Source organism: Tursiops truncatus, chromosome 20 (genome assembly GCF_011762595.2).
Source record: "Tursiops truncatus isolate mTurTru1 chromosome 20, mTurTru1.mat.Y, whole genome shotgun sequence".
NCBI lineage: Eukaryota > Metazoa > Chordata > Mammalia > Artiodactyla > Delphinidae > Tursiops > Tursiops truncatus.
In genome coordinates, this window is record NC_047053.1 from 56,525,523 (window position 1) to 56,544,770 (window position 19,248).

Genomic DNA, 19,248 nt, shown 5'->3' on the forward strand with positions numbered 1-19,248 from the left:
GGGTGCAGGACCCCCACGGGACCATCTACACGTTAAAGTCTGAGAAACACTGCTCTAGACCGTCATTCTTTAAAGCCGGGGCTTTGACGATCTTTGTGTCCCCGGCACTGAGCACAGTTCCTGGCACATAGTAGGTGCTCAACAAGTAGAAGGAAATAGAAGGAAAGGAGGATACGCCCTGCTGATACATGTGTTTCTCATAAAGTTCTTCCCTCAAAGAATGGGCTACAGTCCACACCCGTAAACTGGTTCACTATTTTAAAACTGCCTCCTAGGGCTTCCCTGGTGGCGCAGTGGTTGAGAGTCCGCCTGCCGATGCAGGGGACACAGGTTCGTGCGCCGGTCTGGGAAGATCCCACATGCCCCGGAGCGACTGGGCCCGTGAGCCATGGCCGCTGAGCCTGCGCGTCCGGAGCCTGTGCTCCGCAACGGGAGAGGCCACGGCAGGGAGAGGCCCGCGTACCGCAAAAAAAAACAAAACAAAAAAAAAAAAAAAACAACTGCCTCCTAAGGGGGAGAAGAGAAAAGATAAGGCAGGTCCTCAGATAGGAGATCAGAGGTCGTCTTCTTAGGAAACAGAAAGATCCCCACAGAGGGGCCACTTACGGACAGATTTTTATCCCCTCAACCTTGGTCTCTGTGCCTTTAGGGCTTTTACTCTTGAGAGTAAAAGTGATTCCAGGCTCTTCTAACTGAGCATTGAAGACGGCAGCCTGGCCCGAGGGTACCCCAGGTACAGAGAGGAGGAATTATCATCAGCGAATGCAGAAGAACCACTCCCAGTTGGCACTATATTTCTCTAGACCGTGGCTGCAGCTACCGGACACATTTCCACCACTTTTGGTCCTAGCATCTTTTCCTGGTCCAGCTCTCCAGGAACCAGAACTAAATCACAGTGCTCTTGAACGAACTGGATGGGCCAAAGAGATCCATGCACAGAGGAACGCCACCACCCAGAGGGATGAAGTGGTCTGGTCACTGGGCAGCACCCAGTTTCCCTGACTTCCACCACATATGTCCACACACGAGATGTGGTCACAGCTCAGCAGCCACTCACCTGTAAAGTTCTCAAGGGATCTGATCCAAGGGACGCCAGGGTAAAGAACTTCCTTCTCACAGCTAGCCGTGGGACACACGAAAATTCTAGCTTCTAGGTAACTACGACTATTCTGCCAGGCCCATCTGAAAGGGAATTCGTGTCCTCCGACTTGGACACAGCTGGGGCCGCAGGTCAGAAGCCAGCCAGACAGCAGGGCAAACCCAGCCCCAGGGCGTAATCTTGCCAAGTCCACCTCTGCACCCCTCAGATACAAGCACCTTCTGAAATTTTTATTTTAATTTTTTCATTTAAAAAATTAATTTAAAAAATTTTTTAATTGGTAAAAAAAAGTGGGAATAACTACACTTAAACCCTTCCTCCCCTACCCAGAGGTAATCACTGCTAATCTTTTGTTATCAATACCTTTTGTTGCCTCTCTCAAGATTTTTCCGAGAATACATGCACTTAGTTTTATACAATAAAATCGTACTTTACATATGGTTTTGTGACCTGCTTTACTCACTGAAAAGTATTTAGTGTAACTGTTTCCAGGTCAGTCATATGCACCATTTTCAGTGGTTCCTTAGTGTTTCTTTAAATGCATGTATCATAATTTCTTTGAGCACTCCTCTCTTGCTGTACACTTGGGTTATGTCTAACTATTTTTCTCAAGAAAAACCTACTGCAACGAGCATTCTTTTACACACAACATTGTGCACTTGGCTTATTATTTCTTGAAGACAAATTCTTTAAAAGAGGAATTAATGCATCGCCCAGCACGCACATTTTTCAAGACTTTGGTCCATACTGCCGAATTGTCCCCAGCAGGACTGCTCTTTCAGAGAGTGAGGTCCTTTTGGGGAAACCTTCTCAGCAGATGGGCGCTGAGCTGAGGGCTGAAGGGTGTTTACATAAAGAGAGGCAGTACGGTGTAGTGGGAAGATCACCAGCTTTAACTTGGTAGCAAGCCTGGCCCCGTCCTCCCAAACTGTGTGACTCTAGGCAAGTTCCTTAGCCTCTCTCATTCTTCAGCTGTAAGTGGAGGGATGACTACCTGCCTTTCACTAAGGTTTAGAGCTAATGCCTACAGAAACCTTGCAGAGTTGTGCACAAAATACTTCTTGAATGAATGAAATGAATTAGTGTTTGGATGGGTGGAGGGATGACTTTTCAAAAAGGAAAGAAAAGAAAGCAAGGAGGAAGACTGAGGACATGAGGGTGAGGGTAGAGGCAAAGCATACTTGCTGGGCTGCCTGTCAGCGGGCCGACGCCCTGGGAGGGAAGGAAAGGGAACCCCCGGGGTGAACACGCACCTTCTCCGCTCCAAATTGTTTCTCTTCTGGGAGCTAGTGGCTGTGAGTAATCTGTCCCTATTTCACAATGATGTCCCAAGACCCAGCTATAAACTGGTCCTCCCAGAGGCCGGATCTCATGCCCCAGCCCAGACTCAGCACCTGCGGGGAGATGCCCCAACCCCAGCTGTGAGCCTCTACCTTGACGAGTCTGCCATGATCCAGTGAAGGGCCCCATGCTCCCTGCCAGCTCACACTTCTGAGCCCACGGGCCATTGTCTCCTAGAAACCAAAACAAGCAACAGGCAGCAGTTACTGGAGGATGCTTCTGCCCGGTTCTCTCTCTCTCTCTCTCTCTCTCTCTCTCTCTCTCTCTCTCTCTCTCTCACTCCGTCTCTCTCTCTCTCTCTCTCTCTCTCTCTCTCTCTCTCTCTCTCTCTCTCTCTCTCTCTCTCGTCCCACATCCCTGTGCACAGCAGGGGACTGGAGAGAAAAAAGACCTGTGCAAACAAATGCAACCCCACCCTTGAAGGACCTTTTAGAGGGGGCTGCCTCCGATGGGCTTTCCGGAGAGGTGGGCTGTCCTGCCCCGAGCGCGCCCCACGCTGAGGCTTCTGCCTTTGGATCTGGGCTCAGCAATTCTATTGCCACTATCTTCAGCCCAGCAACTTTTTCTTTTCTTTCCTTTTGTTTTTTGTGGGTTTCTTTTGGCCGCACGGCATGTGGAATCTTAGTTCCCCAACCAGGCATAGAACCCGTGACCCCTGCAGTGGAAGCACGGAGACCTAACCTCTGCACCAGCAGGGAAGTGCCCAGCAACTCTTTCTTCAGCCCCTCTGATGCACACATACGTTATCTCCTGATCCCCCAATGTGCTATGGAATAGATTTCACTGTCAGCTTGATTCTGCCAACGAGGAAGGAGAGGCTTACAGAGGTTAAAGTAACCTTCCCGGCACTCCCCAGGTGGCGCGGTGGTTAAGAATCCGCCTGCCAATGCAGGGGACACGGGTTCGAGCCTTGATCTGGGAAGATCCCACATGCCGCGGAGCAACTAAGCCCGTGCGCCACAACTCCTGAGCCTGCGTTCTAGAGCCCACAAGCCACAACTACCAAGCCCACGAGCCACAACTACTGAAGCCCGCGTGCCTAGAGCCCACGCTCCGCAACAAAAGAAGCCACCGCGATGAGAAGCCCGTGCAACGAAGAGTAGCCCCCGCTCGCCGCAACTAGAGAAAGTCTGCGGGTAGCAACGAAGACCCAACGCAGCCAAAAATAAATAAATAAATTTATAAAAGATAAAGTAACTTTCCCAAGAGTAGAGATTCAAACCCAAGTGTCCACCACTCTCGCTCCAGACAGGGACCCGAGACCAGTGATGCCTGTGTGGGCCCTTTAAACAGCTCACTGGTCCAGCACTCAGCCAGAAGATGTGACCTGCTGACCGCTGGCAACCTTTGGGATGGGGGAAGACGGTAAAGAAGCACTCTTGGAATTGCCCGAGGATTACAGAGGTCCACAATGTCAAAGTCACTCATTAACAATTAACAGCAACACCCAGATGGCCCTGATCAACACCCAAGGGGCCGGCAGGGTACCCGCTCTCTCTGTGCGAAGCCTTTCCAGGGGCACAGCCCTGGAGGCCCCAATGGACAGGTGCTCGGCACGCAGGCCGACGGACGCGAGCAGGGCCCCCAGTTCGAGGCGAGCCCCCTGCCCAGCTGAAGAGGGTCACTCGCCCAGACTCTGCTCTTGTGTGGGGCGTGTGCGGGGTTATCCATTAGATCCCAGCGAGGTTGGCTGGGTTTTACTACTTCACCTGTAAACCAAAGGAATGTGTTGTTTTTAGCTGTGAGGTCAACTTTGTCCTTGATCTGGCCCACGAGGCTGTCCATCTCCCGGAGAGCCGCACTGTACGGCCTTCGACCCCCGGGTTCTGCTGACAGCAGGGTCCTGGACAGGGGCACGTGCATGTGGGCCAGGCCCACGTAGAGCAGGAAGGGTCTTCCGCTGGCACTGAAACGACAGAGCCGGAGGTGACTCTCCAGAAGGGTCCCGTGGCCTCAGAGAAGAGCCCAGAAGCCCTTCCACCCGGTGTGCTCAGGAGGTACACATCCGTCTACAGCCTGCAGAGGCAATGGGGGGTAAAGCTAGTTAAAGACTGAGAGTAACTGTAATACTCGCTTCTGCCCTTTTAACGTTTACCGGGAGCTCATTGAACATGACTCACGTTGCCTGAATTCTGCCTCATAAAACCCCCCAAGTTCCCTTTTCCGGATGAAGCATCAGAGGCTCAGGGAAACTGAGAGACTTACCCAGGGTTAGGAAGCGACCAAGTCTGGGTTTAAACTAAGGTCTGGCTGAGAGCAGAGCCCTGGCTCTTGGCAGCTTCATGCTAACGTCCAGCGCAAACGTATTTTTAAGTTCCAGCTGCTCTCTCGCAGCATCCAGGCCATCGTTTCCATTCCCAGCCTTGGCTCTTTCTAGGAGATGAACGGATGACTGAAACGGACCACGGGAAATTCCAAGGCCATAGCTGGGAACAGCTCGATCAAGGTCCTGGTGGAGGCCAGGCTCCCGGCTGCCCCTACTCTGATCCTGCAGGTTCCCCTGGGAGGCCTCTGCTTCCTGCCTGCCCCCCACCTGCGTTCCCAGGCCAGGGGCAGGGTCAAGGGCAGCGGCAGGGACCCTCGGGGAGTCTCTTCCCACAGCCCACCCCTGTGGGGGGTCTTTCAGAGGACACAGGGAGGGCAAGGGGGGAACTTCAGGCGAGTCCGTAGGCTGGCGACGGAAGCGCAGCTCTTTCACACCAGGCCACCTGGACACTCGACTTTCAAACTGGCCTGAGTGCTCTTGGCTGCCCCCGATTCACACCACTTCACATCAAGCTCTCTGAGTCCCCCAGCCTCAGCTCTGCACCAAACCTCGCCCTAGAGACGCCCCTGCACCCCAACTCCCAAAGTCCCCTGATTGGGTGGGACTGTACTGCACTCGGTTCTCTTTGAAGGACAGAAGATGCACGTCCCAGACGGGGGCCTCTCCTTCCCCATTCTAGCCCACAACTTCTCTGCAACATTTCACGAGCTGTATCGTCCATGTCCACAAGTCATGAGTGGCTATTCTGATTTCAATTCACGAACATGAAATAAAGCTAAGAGTTCAGCGTCTCACATGCTATACCATGGATGAGGCTTGAAGACACGATGCTCAGTGAAATAAGCCAGTCACCAAAGGACAAATATGGTGCGATTCCCCTTACAGGACGTACTTGGAGTGTCTGCTTCATACAGACAGAAAGTAGCGCTGTGGAGGCCAGGGGCTGCAGGGAAGGGAAAACGGGGAGCTGGTGTTTAACAGGTACAGAGCTTCCATTTGGGAAGATGAAAAAGTTCTAGAGATGGATAGTGGGGATGGTTGCAGGACAGTATGAATGTACTTAAAACCACAGAACTGTACACTTGCAAAGGTAAATTAAAAAAATAGGGAGGGTGGGAGGGAGGGAGACGCAAGAGGGAAGAGATATGGGGACATAGGTATATGCATAACTGGTTCACTTTGTTATACAGCAGAAACTAACACACCGTTGTAAAGCAATTGTACTCCAATAAAGATGTTAAAAAAATTTTTTTTAATTGAAGTAGAGTTGATTTACAAAGCTGTGTTAGTTTCAGGTGTACAGAAAAATGATTCAGTTACACATATATATACTGAAAAGGAAAAATTACGCTATGTACAGTTTACATCTATCTATCACCTATCTATCATCTATCTATTATCTGTCTATCTATCTATCTCTCTCTCTATGTCTATCTCTTTCTCTATCCGTCCATCGGGTGTCTCAGTTGCCTGAGCCACATTTCCAATGCTCAGGCCAGTGGCTACCATCCTGGACAGCACAGAGAGAACATGTTCTTCCTTGCAGGGAGCGCTATTGCATGGTGCTGATGTAGGGCGTCTGTTGCCTGATCTCACAAAGATGATCATGTACAGTTGTGTAGGTTGTGCACAAATCCGGCATGCGGACATCCTGCTGAGAGAGCGGATGGGAGTGTAATGCCAGCCCACAATCCACCGGCCGAGCTGGGCGCTCTGGCACCGGTCAGCACACACTCAGCGGGGACGCCTTGTCATAATCTGCAGGTGGATACCACGTGGCAGCAGCATGCCGGGTGGAGCTGGCTCAGATTTCGGGAATTTTGCAAGCCAGGTGTTAAACATGGCTGCCATTAAAAATTAAATGAAATCAACTTACCATTAAATAAATGATATTAAAAACAAAGGTGGGGGGGATAAATTGGGAGACCGGGGTTGACATATACACACTACTATATATAAAATAGATAACTAATAAGGACCTACTGTACAGCACAGGGAACTCTGCCCAATACTCTGTAAAAGAATCTATATGGGAAAAGAATCTAAAAAAGAGTGGATATATGTATGTGTATAACTGATTCACTTTACTGTACAACAGAAACTAACACAACATTGTAAATCAACTGAAAAAAAAAAACAAAGGTAATAAACTTGCACGATTTATCACATCCTAGTTATTCTACCACATTTTACCATTATCTGTGCCCTGGAGTTTATTTTGCGGCCGCTGAATCTGTGCGGTGGGAACACCACATGATGAGGTGCTACGCGGCACATCTCTCCAGCCCCATGGTCAGAGACATCTCATTGGTATCTTGAATTCAGCCACAGTGAGAGTATTTACGCCACAGAAATGGGCAAATCAGAGCTTTTTCTCTGACTGCTGGTTGTTAAACATTTATCAGCTAATAGCTACCTATGGGCTGGGGGCGTGGTCCCATCACCCACCCTCTTCCCACCCCCATCATTATCCTGCAAACTCCCACCCATTATCAAAATCCTGTTGGCACCCTGGGCTGTGAAGATGAGGGAAGACGGGCATTGGAGACCCACATCCGAATCCCTGGGATTTTATTTCATGGTCGTGTGACCCTGGGCAATTCACTTAACGTCTGTCGTCTCCACGATGGGGACAGCTATGCCTCCCTGATACAGCTGTGAGTATTTAATGCCATAGTAAGGTTTTCATAAGTGGTACCCTTTTCTTAATAAGTATGACTAATACGAGCCTGCAGTAGTAAGCACCCACGGTACCCAGGGAGCACCTCTCTCCCTGCATCCTGACACCACGCTAGAACTCGTAAAGACGGCATGTTGTAGGAACCGCACAAACTAGCTCCCTGGGGGCATCTATCCCCTGAACCACTCCTGTGCTGAATGGCAAATACAGAGTGGAGGATGGGCGGTTCTCTGGTGGCCTGGTGGTTAGGGTTCTGGGCTTTCACTTTCGTGGCCCGGGTTCAATCCCTGGTTGGGGAACTGAGATCCCACAAGCCATGCGGCCCAGCCAGAAAAAAAAAAAAAAAGTGGAGGAGACTTGGTGCTTTAAAAAAAAAGGCTTCCCTGGTGGCGCAGTGGTTGGGAGTCCGCCTGCCGATGCAGGGGACGCGGGTTCGTGCCCCGGTCCGGGAAGATCCCACATGCCGCGGAGCGGCTGGGCCCATGAGCCATGGCCGCTGAGCCTGCGCGTCCGGAGCCTGTGCTCCTCGACGGGAGAGGCCACAGCAGTGAGAGGCCCGCAAACCCAAAAAAAAAAAAAAAAAAAAAGGCCAGTTATAAGGCAGTATGATTTCATTTTTATTTAAATATAGATACATGCCTGTGTGTGTGTGTGTGTGTGTGTGTGTGTGTGTGTTTATTCACCAGCACAGAAGGAGGCTAGAAGAACATGTTCAGATTTAACAAAAGGGGTTAAGATATCAGAGGAATTAAGACGCTGGAGGGGACATTCCAGCAGAGGGAGGGTGGGGCGTGGTGTGGAGATGCACAAAGATTGAGACCTGGGGAAGCCAAGTCTGGAGAAAATCTCCTGATCTGAAATAGAAAATGGCAAGCGAGGGATGCCCATCTCTCAGGAAATGTCCCCAGTGGGCTCCTGGCAGGAGAGCCAGGCCTGAAGGTGGCAGCAGGGCTGCCCTCGAGCCGGGCTCCCTCGGCTGCCCCTGCAGCAGCCCCCAGGGCTGACCGGTCCAGGAGGCATCGCTGCAATAGCCACTCGCCCCCGCCCCGTCCCAAATCTCACCGTCACCCTCTGGGCCTCAGCGTTCCAGAGAACCTTCTGGAATCCAGACTGGACCTGACAGTTCTCAGTTCAGAAGCCCACCGGGGCTCCATGAGCCTGCGGGCAGTGCAAAGCCCTAGCCCGGTATCCGCGGCCTTCCCAGCCTTGCCGTCCTTCCCACGCCGGGGCCACCTCACGTCCTCCTGCGCCTGTTCACTCCTCTCCCGGCAGCACCCTGCCTGGTATCTTGCCTGCAAACACTTAATCCATTAATCCATTGAGATCCCACTCCAAAGCCATCAAGATCCCTCTCTGCTCCCAGCTCACAGGTGGCTTCCTCCTCCCTGGCCCCTTCTTCCCCTCCCTTAGAGAGCTGATCAGTGTTGACAACGCAGCCTATGCGAAAGCCGGCTTTTGAACATCATCTGTTTCCCCACTGGCCTGGGAGACGCTCGAACGCCGAAACAGATCTAATCCACGTGTGTATTCCCAGCACAACACTGGCACACGTTTGGGGCCAGATCAAGCAACTCACTCTTTATTCACGCATTCAATGAATACTTATTAAGTGCTAACCAAGCCCCAGGCACTGCGGAGACAGCTACAAACACAGAAGCAGGATTTCCACCTTCTTGGAGCTTCACATCCAACTGGAAACAGCAGAGGGAAAGATGCAACTAAGAAATGAATCAGGGCTTCCCTGGTGGCGCAGTGGTTGGGAGTCCGCCTGCCGATGCAGGGGACGCGGGTTCGTGCCCCGGTCCGGGAAGATCCCACGTGCCGCGGAGCGGCTGGGCCTGTGAGCCATGGCCGCTGAGCCTGCGTGTCCGGAGCCTGTGCTCCGCAATGGGAGAGGCCACAACAGTGGGAGGCCCGCGTACCGCAAAAAAAGAAAAAAGAAATGAATCAGATCATTATTACAAATGTATAGTAGTAGGAATGATGGAGGAGAAATACAGGGTGCTGTGGAAGAGCATAACAGGGGACCCAAGCTGGGCGGGGGGGAGGCGGAGAGGGGAGACATCTCTGAGACAGTGTGGCCCGAAGGACGGGGGGGCTCCAGGGGGACAGTGCATGGTCGCCCTTCAAGGCGGACAGAACAGCAGAGGGAGAGGTTGCAGGAGGAGGACGGCCGTCCCACTGCCCAGCGGTGCGTGCAATCACTCATGTCCTCACCCGTCATTCATCGGAACACCCAAACAGGAGAAAGAAGAGAGGAGGTGTCAGGAGGACAGAATGATCTTCAGGCTGAACCCGGAGCCCTGATGTGGGTGGCAGGTGGTGCGCTTTAGGTGGGAGACGGGTGAGGACGGAGGTGAGAAGGGGAAGGAGGCTTAGACCAGCAGGGGGAGAACGATGCAGGCGGAGGGGTTGAGTCAAGGAGAAGAAGGAATCAAGCCCTTGATGTGGGTCCCAGGCTCCAGCCCAGGAGGGCTGGGGCTTCTTTGTCCTCTGTGCCTCTCTAGGACCTAGTTCTAAGTGCGCAATTCCATGGAATATGGACCATACACTCTGATTTCAAACATCCTCAACTACACCTCACACCTACCCCAATACGCTCAGCCCATCAAGCCCTGTATTCCCAACTCAGGTTAAATGCGCCATCCTAGACCCTGTGGGAAGCAGAGGACCAGCCAGCTGCATGACCTAGAAGCCCAGACGCCCAGGCCATCCGCTGCCTCCTTTCTTTTTCTTTTTTTTTTTTGCCAATTCGGAGCTTTGCCTGCTGTCTAAAAAACTCGAATCAGGAATTAGCTTTCAGGGGAAAGACAAATAACACATGATACCACTTGTATATGGAATCTAAAATATGGCACAAGTGAACCTGTCTATGAAACAGAAACAGACTCACAGACATAGAGAACAGACTTGTGGTTGCCAAGGGGGAGGGGAGGTGGGGGAGGGATGGAGTGGGAGTTTGGGATTAGCAGATGCAAACTAGTATATACAGGATGGAGAAACAGCAAGGTCCTACTGTAGAGCACAGGGAACTATATTCAATATCCTGGGATAAGCCATAATGGAAAAGAACATGAAAAAGAATGTATATATGTGTATAACTGAATCCCTGTGCTGTACAGCAGAAATTAACACAACATTGTAAATCAACTATACTTCAATTAAAAATTTTTTTTTTTTAAGAATTAGCCTTCAGCATCACTGCTAGGTTAGGGGTCTAAAATCAAGTGAAGCCCCAAGGAAAAACGTTCAAAGAAGACCCCCTTGCCGAGCAGGGGCAGGAAACCACACTCCAGGGACCCCCGCTAGTTTTGACAAACAAGTCAAGGTGGCGTAAGGGGTCATGGCGGAGAAAACAGCACAGATCTGGGGGCTTTTCTGCTGACACGTCAAAAATCATGGATGAATTGGCAAGTCCAATCCTAAAGAAATCAGCATGCCTGAGGATTCTTTTCTGTCAAGCAAAAAGCCAACAGGATTCATGTGACTTTTCACTTAATAACTAATTAATAAATTAGCAAACTCTTCCCCTCTTTCCTATGATAAAGAGTTTGTTCACTGATTTGTTAGTCTTTCAACTGGTTAATCAAGTGGTAGATGAACAGCACCATGTCCTCTTCAGAGTTAATCAGTCCCCAGCCGGCTGCTACCCGCTACCGTCCCCTGAGAACACTGTGCTTTCATTGCAAAAGCAGGGGTAGACCTTCCTCACCATGGCTATACCTCCACCCTCCCAGCTGCCCTTCTGTCTAGAAAAGTCCAGCATGGTGGAGCGAGGGGCTGGGGGAATTCTTGCACATTCAAGGAAATGATGAGATCAGTTATCCCAAGGTGGAGTCTATTCTTAATTCTGGGCAAGTAGACGGGTGTGCAGCACACGTTTTCCTGCCCACTTAGGCAAAGGCTGTGGAAAATACCAAAGGACCTGTTGGAAATTGTTCCCCGGCCCTTGAAGAGTTTGCAGTCTTGGGACTTCCCTGGCAGTCCAGTGGTTAAGACTCCACGCTCCCAACACACGGGTTCAATCCCTGGTTGGGGAACTAAGATCCCCGCGTGCCGCATGGCGCGGCCTAAAAAAGAGAGAGAGAGAGAGAGAGAGTTTGCAGTCTTAGGAGAAAGATGCACCAGTGCACATGAGAGAGGCAGCGGGTGGGGTGACTGTGTGTGTGCACATGTGTGTGTCTGGGCTTGCACCCCGCCACCTATGTACATGCACCCCAAGGTCAGTAGTAGTAGCTGACTGTGGTCTCGCACAATCTACTCTCTGTGCTGATCTCTGATCTGACAGAGGCTGGAAGCGAGCAGCTCTCACACAGAGACAGCTTGCTAGAGACCCACTGTGGTATGGCTCTGGGGTTTCTGCTTTTTGTTATTTTCAGTTAGTGGTTGCTAACAGTTAGAGATCAGGAGATCCGCCAAGGGCCAGGTGGCCTGTCTTTCTTGAGAAATGGAAAGGCCTGACAAGCCAGGCCCCCGTTCCCACAAAGCAGCAGCAGGCGGCCTTAGATGGGACAGGTGCTCGAAATTCACCGCAGGCCCCACCACTCCCTACTGCCTCACCGTCAGCCTGCTTCCCGCTTCAGGTTACCTGGGCCCTGTAGATGCTGGACCCCTGTGTGTTATACTGAATACTGGCCCCCAAGGATACTCAGGGTCTAATCCCTGGAATCTCTGAGTGTCCCCACAGCGGACGTTGTAGATGCAATTAAGTTGAGGATCTTGAGATAGGGGGATTATCTTGGATCATTCCCAGTAGACCCTAAACGTAATCACGAATGTCCTTATAAGAAGGAGGCAGGGGGAGATATGACTACAGAAGAGGACAAGGCACGCGAACCACAGAAGTGGAGATTCAAACGATGTGGCCAGGAGTTCCCTGGCGGTCCAGTGGTGGGGACTCCATGCTTCCACTGCCCAGGGTCCAGGTTCCATCCCTGGTCGGGGAACTAAGATCCCACAAGCCCAGTGGTGCCGCCAAAAAAAAAAAAAGGAATATGATGCGGCCACGGCCAAGGAACGCCGGCAGCCACCAGAAGCTGCAGGAGGCAAGAAACAATCCTCCCTGGAGCCTCGAGATGGAGACAGCCCTTCTGATAACCTTGATTTTAGCCCCACAAGACGCATTCCAGACGTCCAGCCTCCAGATCTGTAGGAGAATAAATTGCTATTGTTTTAGCCAATAAGTTGGTGGTCAGCTTGTAACAGCAGCAATAGGAAACAAACATAGCCTGTCAACGAATGAACTCGACAAACACCTTGAATGCCCAGAAGACAGTGGATGGACCCTGCCCTCAGGGAGGTGATACGCTAGCAGGAGAGGACACCTGACAATGACGGGAGAGTGTGGTCTGAGCAGGGACCCTGGGAACGTACCCGAGGCACTTGTAACCGAGGCCTGGAGACCCCAGGACAGACAGTTTTCTAGCTTTATTTCCAGGAGACATGCACGCGCGCATCTTTATCAGGCAATGGAGCTCTGCCGCGGTCTGGGCCGTGCTGGGGCCAGGGGACACGGGGGGGCTCACCTCGCCCGCTGGATGAACTGGGTGGCCTTCTCGGCATACTTCTGTGCGAGGCCGCTCAAGTTCACGGGCTGCTCCACGATGCTGAGGTTCTCATAGAGAGGAAGGGCCACGTCCGAGTGACAGTCCTTCTCAGGGTTCCTGGGTGGAAATCACAGACGGTGGAGCGTTCATTCCCACGACCTAAGTAGTCACCGAGTCAAACAAAACGCTTTGATGCGGTGATGCCCATAAATACAGAACACTTAACAGCCTGGCCTCAAGTGATTCTTCCAGTCTGCCATTTCCTCCAAGTGCAAAACCAATATAACACCTTCTCCTATTCCCTTTGAATAGACGTGTAGGCTCCTTGGACAAGCCTGGCCACTCTGCAAAGCTCACGACTTTTTTGAGCTAGGGGTATGATTATACCCATTTTGCTGGCAGAGAAGCTGAGGTTAAACAAAGTACATTACACAGCAGAGTCCCAGAGACAATCAGTAGCCCTGGTTTTTTCCACCGGCCCCCTTAAGTCATGACTTCCGTCCATGGGGTACAACGCTTGGTATTTTCCCAAGTCAACAATCAGGACTTTGTGTGACAAGACGTCTGACGAGAGGACAGATGGCTAGGAATCCAACAACTTTGGAATTTCAAACCGTGTTTGGAGAATTTGGGGAAATTTTAGCAATTGGAAAAAGTGGGGGTCAAACCTATTGTATCTCCTGGAAAAAAACAAACTCAGCCCTTGGTCTTACAGATGGAGATGAATCTGACGTACGAATGACCCAGCAGAGCAGCTGAATCCTGACCCCGGCTGTGATCTCGCGTGAGTTACCTAAGCTCTCAGAGCTTGACTTTCCTTGTGGGAAGTGTGGGGCTGCCCGGGCCCCTTCCAGGGATAAGGAACGGTTAGCATTCACACTGCTCGGCACACTAGGAATGCAATCAAAACTCAAGCCCTCTGTCCTGGGGGATACAGAGAACTGGAAGAGGAGCTGAGGACAATGGAGAGAGGCCGTGGTCACGGGGGGCCTCTTGGGTAGGGAAACTGTCCTCCTGCTGCAGGGAAGAATCTGGGAAGAAAGGAGAGCCCCCGTCACACATCTATGTGCACACAGACTTGTGCCGGAAGCTTAAGAGACAAGGTCAGACTGGGGTAATCACCAAGGACCACAGTGTTTTAAAAAGAGAAAAAGAGCACGGTCCCGGGTGTCACAACGCTAACCTCATCTTCGTGTCCAATCTTCCAGCTTTGGATGATCCTGTGGCTGCTCCATCATCCCTAACCTTCTCCCCCTTTTCCTCCTTCAGCCAACACTTTTCTTCTATTTGATTTAACACAGACGGAAAAGGGACCAGGCTGTGGTCATCGCACGAGACGGCAGGGGTGCCACAGGTGTGAGCCCCAGGCGCCCGGCGGTGATGAGAGAGCAGTGGCAGGTTCTCACGTGGTGACGTCACTCCTCCCACTGCCAACAGGCTCTTGCATCTCCTGGGCATCTCGTGAAAAGGTAGACCTCTGGGAGGGGTCTGAACACCGGCATTTCTAGCAAGCGTCCAGATGATGCCTGCGCTGCTGGCCCAGCGACCACCCTCTGAGTAGTCAGGAGAGAGGAGACCTGGGCTCTAGACTCAGAGACCCAGACGGGACTCTCCATCCTTCCCTCTCATGACTCCACTGTGACCTGGGCCACCAGGTAAGCTTCCTTCTCAGGACAGTCAGGAGAAACGCTTGCCTCACTCAGAGGTCCGGTGGGTCACGGATAAGCACGCAGAGCGCTTAGGATGTAACAATTTCTCAACAAATGGCCATTATGATGCTAACTATTATTAATAAGCCCCAAGACACGCTTTCCCCGGGCGGCCCAGACACCTGCAACGTTATGAACAATCCCAGTACACCGTCCGAACAGCAGAGCACCTGGTCTGGGCTGCTTTATTACCTGAATACGGTTTATTACATTTTTCTGATAATAAACGTACTGCAAGCTCATTACAGAATATTTGGAAAATACGAGAGAGGAAAAAACTGCAAACTCCTTAATGCCACAACCAGAGTGAATGAACCATGGTTACCATCTTGGCGTATTTCCTTTAGGGCTATTAGAGGCATAAATACAGAGGTAGTTCAGGTCACAGTGTTGATGATTTATTTCCTGCTTTTTTCACTTACTATTCTATTGTGAGCATTTTCCCATTTCACTGAATACGTTTTTAAAACATCCTGTTGAGTGCCTGCACGGCATTCCGATGTCGAAACGCTGGCTTATTTCAGGGCGGGGGTAGGGCTTATAGGGAGCCCGGTGGACTTTTTCTCAGTCTAGCTCCCTCCTTATGTCCAGTGTCAGGGCCAGGTGAGTGGTCCAGGAGCAAAGCCAGCAGGCAGAGGAGGGAGGCCACCTGCGTGAGACCCTGGGTCGCACCAGCCTCTCCCCTGCTGAGCTAAACAGTCCAAGGAACCTGGAAAATGCCAACTAAAAAAATGTTGTTCACCTCATCTTCGTGAAAAGTGTTCTTGCACTCCATGCAAATAATGCACTTAAATTTTTTGCACTAAAGGTACTCGATCTTTTTTTTTTTTTTTTTTGGCTGCATTTGGGTCTTCGTTGCTGCGCACAGGCTTTCTCTAGTTGCGGCGAGCGGGGGCTAGTCTTTGCTGTGGTGCGTGGGCTTCTCATTGCGGTGGTTTCTCTTGTTGTGGAGCACGGGCTCTAGGTGCGCAGGCTTCAGTAGTTGCGGCATGCGGGCTCCGTAGATGCGGCACGAGGGCCCTAGAGCACAGGGGCTTCAGTAGTTGTGGCCCATGGGCTTAGTTGCTCCGCGGCATGTGGGATCTTCCCAGACCAGGGCTCGAACCCGTGTCCCCTGCACTGGCAGGCGGATTCTTAACCACCGCGCCACCAGAGAAGTCCCAGGCACTTGATCCCTTTTTGCTACTGTAACTGTTCCCCGTGGGCCTCGCTCATTTCCTTCTGATGGACCACACCCCCAGGACTTCACCTGGCTCTGGAGCCCAGAGCTGATGCCTTGGCTAGGATTACCTTGACGGTCTACCGCCCCGTGGACATGCCGGGCAAGGGGGGTGGTTGTAGCCGGGGGTATCAGTGCAGCCCATGTCATGGCTGTACGGGATTCCAAAGTAGTAATCAAACCCTGGAAGAGAAGGAACGGGTTAGGCTATGAGCCTGCATTCTTACACCCAGGACAGAAATTTAATTTTCCATGATTTAATTCTGCAGTGTTATGGCGTATGTAATTAAAAGAGGATTTGATTAATAGCCCTTTGTAGTGTGCAAAGAAAACACTTTGCTGGGTCCTGGCTGCAAGACTAGATTTGCAAAACTTCTTGTGATTAGCATTAACCCTGCGTGGAAGGAAGTGGGGAGAATGTCTTGAACACCTCCCGTTCCCAGTGCGATGATGGACACCGCTGGGAAATGTCTGGTGAAAATCTGCTACCTGCATGACACTCTGGGGAGTAAAAGAATATACTCTGCCCTCAAGAGCGGGAGGATAAGAAGCAGAGATTCAGCTCTAAGAGATGGATTGTCAGCAAGCCCACAAGAGGGATCAGAGGATGAAGTTACCCCTGGATGCTGGGGGTGGGATGTGGTTGGGACAGGAATCTCAAAATGCTTCTCAGAAGAGTTGCCGTTTCAGCTGGACGCAGAGGGCTGGCAGGATTGGACTTGAGAGGGTGGAGGGGTATTGGAGGGAGGATGTGAGGGTCAAACTGAGACCTGAAAACCCTGTGTTGACTTTTTTCTGAGACCCTCCCATATCCCAGCTCTTCTCCAGCACAAGCTTCCGTGTGAAGTTTCCCACAGAATTCCCTACTCCCCGCCGAGCCCCTGCTTCAGTGAACCCATCAAACGATCTTTACTTCTTACCACGCGGGGCCTCACGGGGGCCAAGTGTTCCCAGACACGTGAAGGACTGGGTCGAGGAGAACACTGATGGCCTCACGATGGGGTAGCCCGAAGGGTAGACAGGCACCAAAGAGGGGGGCCGGGAAAGGTGCCGGGCAAGAGGGATGTGCAAACAGAGGCAACGCTGGCACCTCAAACCCACCCAGGTGAGCCTGTGAACGAAGGTGTCCTGACTCAGGAGAGAGGCCCCTCAGGGGCAGGATGGCTGAAACACTTATAGAGTCCTTTTACACAGAGACCTTTATTTTCTGTTTCCCAGGTAACCAATCCTCCAAAGAATTCTTACCACGGAAGTTGGGGTGATAAGAGCCATGGTGTCCAAGATGCCACTTGCCTGGAGGAAAACGAGAGAGAGAGAGACTTTGAGAGGAATCCCCATGGGGGCTCCCAGCCCCTTGGTGGAGCTGGTCACACACTCAGGTCTCCACCAGCTTTGCCCTTTCCTGAGCACAAGCAAAGAGAGGCTCACGTGCTGTGTGACAGCCAAGCCTCGTTCTCTGGGACCGAGAGGGAGTCCCCAGGGAGACAGAAAGCAAGCAAGGATGACTCATGACTCAGGCAGGAAAGCGTGCGGGGGGTGGGGGGGGGAAGACGAGCCATTACCGGGAGCCCAGAGAAGTTAGCAGGCTGAGCTCCTGCCCCACAAAGAGGGTGCAGCGCCCACGGCAACGCCCCCCCCCACCCCCCCCACCCCCTCCAGGGCTCACCACACCTTCCACTCGGCCCTCCTGCCTGGGGCCCTGCAAAGGACCCAAGGAGCAAGTGCACGGCCCAGACAGTCCCAGAGATGCCGCTCCCGCCTGCTTTCATCATCGTCCTCTGCAGAAGCTGAGCGGGGCGCCGCCTCCCTGCGCCGCCAGAGCCAGGCCAGCAACGAGGAAGCTCTGCCGCAGGGCTGCTCCTGGCGCTGTAAACGCGTTCACTGGGGGGCACGAGGCGAGGCTGGGACCCTCTGACCTGCTCATTCTCTGCTCTCCGGGTAAAGATCCCACAGGGAAGTCACCCACGAGGTAAGGGGAAGAATCAAAAACGCGGGGCAAAGACCAGTACGGCGGCAGCGTGAAACAACGCCAAGGACGGAAAGAAACAGGCAACCACAGGAGTCTGACTCAGTAAGTTATCTCACGTGGCCTCAGTACAATGCTTCCAAACCATCTTTTCAAGACACACGCCTGTGGCCAAAACGAGCAACGGTGAATCGAGGTGAAGGGTATATGGGGGTCTAGGAGTCCCTTCTTGCAACTGGTCTGTAGGTTTGAAAACAAATGTCATAAAAAGTTGAGGGAAGTGGATTAAGCTAAGTGGAATGCTTAGATTCAGCATGACGTGGAAATATAAAATTATAGTACAATTTTAAAATTGCTTCTAAAATTATAATAAGCGTGTAGAATTATATCACCAGGACATAGAAAATAATAGGAGGGGGAGAAAAGTAGGGCCGAGTGATAACATGTGCAGCTGGGGACAAACACATGAACACAGAGCAAGATGAGAAGCAAACAGTGAGTGGTGTCAGTGGACTCGGTGTTCCCTCAGCAGGCTTCTCATTTGCCCTGTAAGCGCGCTGCTAGGAAGTTCACGATCTCAACAAGGAGCTACGCTTCAGTACCCTCTCCCAGAAAAGCAAAAGGTGTCATGAGAGGTGAACAGTCGACCTGTAATCAGTTGCCTTCTTGGGATTTAAAGGCCTGAAGAAGGAGGGGCAAGTGAGATCGAACCCAGCTCGAGAAGAACCCAGTGCCCCTGATGCTGCATGACGTGTTAGGGTCAGAGAGCCCAGGGACCAAAGCCCTCCCGCCCCCCGGGCTGGGAGTCTTACACGGATGCAGGGACAGGGCGGGTGAGGACGCTCAGCCCATAGTGAGAGCCTCAGAATAGTTCGTACCTCCGGGTATGGAGAGAAAGGGGTGAAAAGGAGAGCCGGTTGGGACCTTAATGGTCTCGTCCTCCCAGGACAATGAAGGCCACACTGCAGTCTGATCTTCTGCAAAGTTATGTCAGGCTCCTTGACCCAGAGGAGGAGCCAGGCCGACACACCAGGAATGCCAGCTTCCTGCAGGTTAACGGGGAGCCCGGGGCCCCGAGGACATCCCCACAGGGACCCTCGTTGCCCCTTCACGTGGTGGAGGGAGGCGGGAACCCCGCCGGACCCAGCTCTTGGAGAGCCAGGATCCTAAGCACAGGCAGCCTGAGGATGCCGTCGGGAGGCTGGGTTGTCTTGGCCTCTGTAGGGGGCACCAGGGGAAACTAGTTCCATACATGGTTTAGTCCCCTGGCAGGTCGTTTCAGTTGCTTAGAGCTGAAAGCATTCCCAACTCCTACAGCGAGAAATGAGCAGAAAAGCGGACACGAGCAGGAGAGGCGGCAGCTCTGCAGACACAAAGCAGTCAGCACAGAAAATGCAGGGGGGACGGGGTCTGGGCGGTGGG

General features: G+C 52.1%; 1 protein-coding gene across 9 annotated transcripts in view; it reads right to left on the reverse strand.

The window, feature by feature from the left end:
• Window positions 1-19,248, reverse strand: part of ARSG (arylsulfatase G) — a 131,793-nt gene that overhangs the window by 27,256 nt on the left and 85,289 nt on the right. For 3 of the 9 annotated variants that reach the window (XM_073798348.1, XM_073798349.1, XM_073798350.1), the window contains exons 4-9: window positions 17,106-17,153; window positions 16,781-16,971; window positions 15,932-16,043; window positions 12,912-13,049; window positions 4,150-4,346; window positions 2,533-2,613 (exon numbers count right to left, since the gene is read on the reverse strand). In XM_073798348.1, the coding sequence (XP_073654449.1) occupies window positions 2,533-2,613; window positions 4,150-4,346; window positions 12,912-13,049; window positions 15,932-16,043; window positions 16,781-16,971; window positions 17,106-17,153 (767 nt within the window). Of the gene's footprint in view, window positions 1-2,532; window positions 2,614-4,149; window positions 4,347-12,911; window positions 13,050-15,931; window positions 16,044-16,780; window positions 16,972-17,105; window positions 17,154-17,526; window positions 19,244-19,248 lie in introns of those variants that run through there. The other 6 variants (XM_033846640.2, XM_073798353.1, XM_073798354.1 and 3 more) reach the window with 4 other exon arrangements.